This window comes from Tyto alba, unplaced genomic scaffold (genome assembly GCF_018691265.1).
Source record: "Tyto alba isolate M040663 unplaced genomic scaffold, T.alba_DEE_v4.0 Super-Scaffold_13, whole genome shotgun sequence".
In the NCBI taxonomy this organism is placed as follows: Eukaryota; Metazoa; Chordata; class Aves; order Strigiformes; family Tytonidae; genus Tyto; species Tyto alba.
This window is the reverse complement of record NW_024881275.1, coordinates 43788001-43795492: the sequence shown is the minus strand read 5'-3', so window position 1 is coordinate 43795492 and position 7492 is coordinate 43788001. Positions and strand designations below refer to the sequence as shown.

General features: G+C 54.8%; 1 protein-coding gene across 1 annotated transcript; it reads right to left on the bottom strand.

Annotated features, from left to right (window-relative positions):
* Positions 1-1166: 1166 nt before the first annotated feature.
* On the bottom strand, positions 1167-5260 carry KLF4 (Kruppel like factor 4). The gene is made up of 5 exons (XM_042787817.1): positions 4834-5260; positions 4632-4749; positions 3601-4498; positions 3357-3521; positions 1167-1824 (listed from the first exon to the last, which is right to left on the bottom strand). The coding sequence occupies exons 1-5, from the start codon at positions 4836-4838 to the stop codon at positions 1649-1651; spliced, it is 1362 nt and encodes a 453-aa protein (XP_042643751.1). The 5' UTR covers positions 4839-5260; the 3' UTR covers positions 1167-1648.
* Positions 5261-7492: the final 2232 nt, after the last annotated feature.

Genomic DNA, 7492 nt, shown 5'->3' with positions numbered 1-7492 from the left:
TTAACTGCAGCAGCATGCAACTGAAGGTGCACTGGGGACCTTACATCAACACAGCACGGGCACAGCTACACAGTTTGCAGACTCTGCAGGGTCAGCATTTCCAAGTTACATATGCATACCGGGATTCCTGCAGAAATTTTGGCTCCTCAGATACTGCCAAATTACTGAATTCCCAGGACAGAGCAGGCTTCAAAAGAAACTCCATGTAGTTTATTGTTAAAGGTGTTTTATGCACACGCTCTTTATTCCTTGAGTCAAGTTTATTCTTTGCAACATTGCTCAGTTGATTTTCCTTCACTCACATCAGAGTGGTTACACCAGCATACCTGAGAAGCCCAAGAGATGAAGCTAGAAATTTTTCATGCTGAAAAGACCACTGCAAAAAAATGTCTAGAATTTGTTGCCTTTGAATATGCAAAGTCTAATGTCCCCCACAGATCACAGTTCCTCTTATGAATAATTCAAACTGAGTTACCTTAAAAATGGTAAATTAGTTTCATCATGCAGGTGAGACGTGGCAATTCTATAGTCAGAGCAAAAATTTTCAATACACCCTTTTCCCTATAAAGATGTGTTACAATCCTACCTTTCAGAGCCTTGAGACTACAGGCCTTCTCTGCCATCCCCGCCCCCTCCCTTGCCTTGGGAAACTCAATTACCTTTCTTTGGACATATCCATGCACAGAAGAAAATTAGAACAGCCATTCAGATAAAATATTATAGGTTTATTTAAAACTTATTTTCCACTTGAATATGCAAAATACAAATTCCAACAAAATGTTCATTTTTACTTCGTAGTTTACAAATATACAAAATAGAAGTTTGCTTAAATTTATATTACATATTTATTATGTAAAGAACTATATAGAAAACATTTGTTCTGCTTAAGGCATATTTGGGAATAAACCATTGTACAAACTATTGCACATCGAAACCACAGTGCATTACAGACTGTCTGCATAAAGTTATTTTCTCTTAAAAAAAAAAAAAAAAAAGATAAACCAGGTTTATTTACCTGATTTAGGTCATAATTGGCGATCAGAAGACAAAAATATTTCCTTGTCAGATATGCAGCAGTTTGAGAACTTTGGCTTCCTGTTTTTGGTACCTCTAGAACCAACAGTCACTAAGCACCATGAAATAGGCTTTTAAAATATAATTCTGTACCTGAATTTTTCCTCCTCTTTTAACATTGTAATGGCTTTTAGAAGGAAAAAAAAAAAGGAAAGTACAAGATGACATTTACATCTAATATTGCATTGAAAGAAAATTAAGGGAATGTAATTTCCCTGTGTAATATCCCCACCCTCCGAACTACACAGTCTGTTTAACCCTGATATCTGTGACTTCCAGTCACTCCTTGGCATTCTGTAGTCCGGAAATAATTCAAGTTGGATTTACAAATGGAATGATAGAAGATCCAGTCATTGACCCCAATGTTTTTGGTTCTCTTTTCTTTTAAATGTATGTATCTAAAAAAAAGTTGCAATGTCTGTATGCAATTATCCCTCTTTTCCACTCTTGAGAAGACTTCACCTTGATTATCTGTAGTGCTTAAACTGTGTTCTCCCCATCTTGCGGATGACAGTCCTTGTGCTGTAAATACTGAACCTCTTATGGCAGTCGGGGAAAGATCCACTGCTTCCAATTAAAAGTGCCTCTTCATGTGTAAGGCGAGGTGGTCCGACCTGGAAAATGCTCTGTCACACCGCTGGCACTGGAAAGGGCGGTGGCCTGTGTGTTTTCTGTAGTGACGAGTAAGTTCATCAGATCGGGCAAACTTCCATCCGCAGCCTTCCCAGTCACAGTGATAAGGTTTCTCGCCTTTGAAGAAACAGAAAATAAAACATGTCAGTTAGAATTGGTAGCCGTGAAAAAAGCCTAACACCCTTCTTTAAAGCAGCACTAATACACATTGTGCTGGGCAAGAAAAAGGGCGGTACTAAAGAAAATGCAATGAACTTCTTGAAGCAGTAGCAAGTGAACTACAAAGACTAACAGAATAAGACTGTGTTTTCAAGATGTACAGGTACTATGTAAAGCTGGCGTCACTGAAATCTTTACTAAAATGCTCATTTCCCTGTTTGTCTTACACACAAGGCTTCAGAGTATACAAGTTCATATAATAATAGTGTATTTTTGCCGGCTAATGTTATACGATCAAATAGCAACCAGAAATAGCTCAACAGACATAATGTATTTAGATAATTGTAGGTCTCAAGAATTAAAAAACAGCTGGAAACTGTTTTCATTATAGCTCAGACTGATTAAGAACTCAATCTTACTGTCTTCACTGTAACAAAACCACTGTTGACAGCAAGACGAGTTTCCCCAACAATTACAAACTCCCGGTCCCACACATACTGGAGACAGTGCTGCTGACTGGCTCAGGGCAGATGGGAAGTACTGTTCACTTGACCAATTACTAACACACCCCTACCCCCCTAATTAGCTGAAGATGTAGCCTAACTACTGCACTACCAGTAGTTTCTCCCTTTCCCCGTCTCCTCTCCAGAATAAAGTTTTGAATCAAGTTCACAATTCAAGGATTTAAATTATGCAAATTCCCAGGTTATTTAGTTACTGTTATGGAATGCCTGTGCCTGCAAAACCGCGCACGGTATACCTGCTTTCACAAGCTCAGTTAGTGCAACACTGCTTTCAGCTGCAAGGTTAAAGTTTGGACCTGGGCTCACATACATACTTAGGCAGACTTTATCCAAATTGTAGCAGTAGCCAATCAACCATTAAACTCTGCCTCTTTGGTGCTAGTAGAGCTGGGGAAGATGAGCTCCCACACATAGGCAAAGCACGCCGTCAGTGCTGCCAGCACAGTTGAAAGGCCCACTTGTGAGGGGCCCATCAGTTTCCTCAGAAAGGGAACATCAGCTTGCAGAGGTGCACGATCTTTTGCACTAGAGCAAGCCAAGACAAGAGGCATGCGTGTGCAAAGCGTTTAACCATGAGCAAAGAAAGCAGTAGCTTAGAGATAGGTCTGCTCCCTCCTCAGAAGCGGGCCCACACCATACAGAGCAACAACAAATCCCAGCTGACTTCCAGCTACCTGCTTATTAGCTAGCCACAAAGCAGGAGAGGAGCAACAAACTTTGCCTTGGCAAGAAACCCACCCGCTCACATCTGAGTCATTCTGAACCATCAAGCAAAATGCCGAGCCAGAAAGCAAAGACTGCACAGGACTTCATGTAGCCAAAGGGGGGAGGAAAAAAAAGCCCAGAAACCCAGAAGAGAAAGGTTACGATTTGCTATTTTTAGCCTCCTTGCTCCCCCCTTGTCACTGTCCAAGGGGCTCACCCCACACTCAAGCTGGGGCACCCCAACTGAGCCTAAGAACTAACCTGTATGGGTTCTCAGATGTGCCTTGAGATGAGAGCTCTTGGTGTAGGTTTTGCCGCAGCCCGCATAGTCACAGGTGTGTGTAGCCGTCCTTTTCCTAGGCCACGACCGGCGTCCCCTCTTGGGCTTGGTCTCCTCGGGTAGGCAGCTCCCCGGTGGCATCAGCTCTGGACATGGACAGGGAGGAGTGAGCACCACCGCAGCCAGCGCCAAAGCGGGCGCCCCAGCACGCCCACGGGGACTCACCTTGGTACTGGAGCGTGCTGGGGGGCAGCTGCTCTGGCAGGAAGGCAGGGTAACCGGGAGCCGGTGGGTACACCGGGGGCAGCGGCAACGGCGGGTGGCTCAGCCCCGGGGCAGCGGGGAGACAGTCTCTGCCACTCAGCATCTCCTCGGGCCCCAGCGAAGGCGTACTCCGGGCAGGCAGCGGGCGACCCAGGGAAAAGTCGTGCTGGGGGGCTCCTCGGGAGCCGCTCCCGTGCGGTGGCGGCGGGGCCAGGGTGCATGGCGGGGCGGCCTCCTGCTTGATTTTGGGGCACATCCGCGGTAGGGGGCTGTAGGGGGCCCCAGGGCCCTCGGTGCCAGGCGGCGGAGCGGCGGTCGGGGGGCCGCTCTTGGGGCTGAGCCCGGGGTGGCTGTACTCGCCCACGGCCTTCACCACGAACTTCCCCTGCAGGCTGCCCAGGGGCGGCAGCGCCGCTGGCGCTGGCAGGTACACCGGATCCAAGTCGGGCCGCATGAGCTCGGCCACGAAGCCTCCCGAGGGGGACACGTCGGTGATGTCAGCCAGGTTGAAGGGGGCGGCGGGGGCCCCGTCGCGGCTGCCGCCGCCGCCGCCGTAGAGGAGTCCGGCGGGCTCGGGCCGGGGCAGCGGGTAGGCGAAAGGCCCGGCGGGGCAGGGGCTGGCGGTGGGGGCCGGGGCGGCGGCGGGGGACACCACCACGGCGGCGGCGGCGGCGGGCTCCTGGTGCATGAGGGAATTGGAGAGGATGAAGTCGAAGTCCAGCAGGTCGTTGAACTCCTCAGCGTCGCGGCGGGGCCCCAGGGCGGCGGGGGCCTCCAGCTCCGACGGCGGCGCCTCCACGGGCCGCGCCGCCAGCGCCGGCGGCGGCCGCTTCAGCTGCGACAGCTCCTCCCGCCACCGCTGCGGGGAGACGGGCACGGCTCAGCCCCTGTCCCGCCGCCGCGACGCGCCCGCCCCGGCTGGCCCCCGCCGCCGCCGCCGCCGCCGCCCCCGCCCCGCTCCCGGCCCGCGCCGCCGCGACGCCGATACTCACGTTGCCGGGGCCCGCGGGCCGCGCCGCTTTCTCACGGCCCGCGGCGCCCGCCGCGAAGGTGGCGATGGAGGGGAGGAGCGTGCCGCTGAGCGCCATCTCGCACTCGCCGGGGGGCTGCCTGCGGGTGGGGGAGAGCACAGCGGCGTCAGGCGGCGGCGGGGGCGAGGGGCGAGCCGGGCCGGGGGCCGCGCCCAGCACCCACCGCATCCGCGCCGGGGCGTCACGCCGAGCTGCCGCCGGCGCCGTCCCAAGCGCCGCCGAGGAGGAGAGGGAGGAGGGGTGCCACGGACGAGCCGTCCAGCCACGGAGAACCGGCCCAGCGCCGCTGGGGTGGTGCCGCGGGAGCGCCCTTCCTCGTGGTGCGCTACCGGGAGACGAAGGTGAGCGGGACGCGGGGCGCTAGCGGCGCCGCGGGGAGGCGGCCGCCGCCCGGCAACGCGGCTCCGGCATCGGCAGGGCGGCGGTGCGAGGTGCTTCCCAGGGAGCCGCGGCCATGGGGGAGGCGGGCGGGACGGACGGGGCGCGGTGGTGCCAGTGGGGAGGGAGGGGCCGTCCCGGCCCGCGCTCTTCTGTCGTCGCCGCCGCTGCTGCTGCTGCCGCCGCTACCGCTATCGCCACCGCCGCCGCGCCCCGCTCGGCACTGCCCGCTGCTCGTCGCAGCCGCCCTTCTTATAACCTCACCTCGCGCTCGCCCCGCCCATCGTCGCTAGGGCGACGGCGAAAACAAACTGACACGTGGGGAGAGGGGGCGGTGCGCGCGCGATCGAGGCCGGAGGCGGGGGGAGGCAGAGCAGGAGAGGGGGCTCCCGCCTCCGCCCCGCCCCGCCCGAGCGACTTTTGCTGCCGCGCGCCTTTTGCTGCCGCGCGCGCCGCGTGACGCAGGCGGGGTGCTGACGCCAGCGGGAGGTGGGGGGGGTGAGGGAGAGAAGGTCGGGGTTGCCCGCGCGCCGCGGAGCCTCGCGCACCTTCGGCGGCGGCGGCGGCGGCGGCGGGGGAGGGGAGGGCCCCGCGCGTCCCGCCCCGCGTGCCCCGGCGGGCGCGCCCCGCTTGCCCTGGGAGCCGCGGTCTCGTGCGGCGGCAGAGCGCGCGCGCGGTCTGACTCCGCCGCTGCTCCCCTGCCCCCCGCGGCGCCCGCCGCGCGTGGGTGAGGCGCAGCGAAGCGCGGCGGCCCCGAGAGTCCCCGGCCGAGCCGCCGCCCGGCTTCCCCGCGCCTTGTCTCCTCCTTTCTCCCCCTCCTCGCTCTCGGATTTTTCTTTATTTTTTTTATTTTTTTTTCCTTTTAAAACTCTTTCTTCTTCCTTTATTTCCCCCCCCCCCGCTCCTCCCCCCTTTATTTTTCTGAAGCGCGTCCCGACCGCGACACCCTTTACGCGCCTGGGCTCGTGCCGGTCACGGACTATTTTTGGCTCATGGGCTTTTTCCGTCCGAGGAAGCCTGCCGACCTGGGGGCGGGGGGGGGGAAGGGTGTGCAGCACCGCGGGTGCGATGCTGGTTCTCTTCTGGGGGAAAAAACAAAACAAACAAAAAAAATCGGATAAATTTAAAACAACCCCGAGAGAAAGCAAAACCCCGCGGAAACCTGAAAGAGAGGACCGGGCCGGCGGCGGGAGCGAGCGGCGGTTCCTGCAGAGGGCAATGGCGAGCCGGCGCTGCGCCCACGGTCGCGGGAGACCCGGCGGGCTGCAGCGGCGGCCCCGCGGCCGAACCCACGGCCGTGCGCCCGCCGGCGGCCACGCAGCGGGTCGGGCCGCGGGGGGGAGGCGAAGTCCCTGCCCTGCCCAACTCGCTAATACGAGCCCGAGTAACTCACGATGACTAAACTAAACCCTAAAATAATAATAAAATGCCCGGCTTTATTTTAGCAAACTGGTTTTACCAGGTTTGTGTTACAAATGTTAATTATTAATAGCTTTGGCGCTAGAGAATAGTTGTTTGTTTTGTTTTGTTTTGTTTTGTTTTTTCTGTGCAAAGTCCACGTCTTGGCGGAAGATGTGCCAGGAACCACCGGTAGAAAAAGAGTTCGTGTGGAGAGATGAAGGCTAGTAAAATACTGTGAGGATGCCTGGCGAGGACAATTTGTAAAGGGCAAGGAGGCACCTTCCCTACCCGGGGGTGCAGGGCTGGTGATCTGCTGCACGGCAGCCTCCTCGGGTGGCTGTGCTCACACGTTGCCGCCAGTTCCCAACTGTGAGTTTTTTGCAGGGCGTATGTTCTCAGTCTCTTTGACAACAACTTTAGGAATTAGCATCTAAACCCAACAGCAACGGCTTTAGGTCTAAACCTCCCTTCTAGCTTAGGCTCAGGAGAAGGTCACTGATATGGAAACCTGCAGGTCTTTGGACAGTTTTCCCCTGTCAGTTGTTTTTGTTTCCTGTTGGTGCAAATGTTAATTTATGGACCTCCTAAGCAGTGCAGTATTTTTTCCAGGTCCAAGTTTCAAGCTCAGAATCACGCAATGCCAACACCAAAATTAAAATCACATCCCTTATTAGAAATAGGGGAACAAGAAAGCTTCAAAAGCACGTAAGTGATTTGATCTCTTTGAAAGAAATGGCAGAATTTTGCCAGTTCCAGGAAGAGGAGGCTTGAGTAACACGGGCTGAAATGGTACAGGTTGCTTTCACAATCTTTCATTAAAATAGACTTGGTTGCAGTGTTCCTGGGTTATTCAGACAGACACGTGCGAGGTATGTGTAAGTTTGTGTCAAAAAGATGTGGACCACTTTCATCTGAGTCTTGATTTTGAATTGTGCAAATGTTGGCAGGGTGCTTAAAAAAGTGAACATCCCACATGAAGGTCAACTCATCCTTTTTCACTAATTAAGCACAAGGCAAAAGGTTTTATTTTCTTCGCTTAAATG

Coding starts and splice junctions, on each gene's coding strand:
- KLF4 (XM_042787817.1), bottom strand. Junction 3,522..3,600: donor CAGCACGCTCCAGTACCAAG/GTGAGTCCCCGT, acceptor GTCCATGTCCAG/AGCTGATGCCACCGGGGAGC. Junction 1,825..3,356: donor ACATCTGAGAACCCATACAG/GTTAGTTCTTAG, acceptor GTTTCTTCAAAG/GCGAGAAACCTTATCACTGT.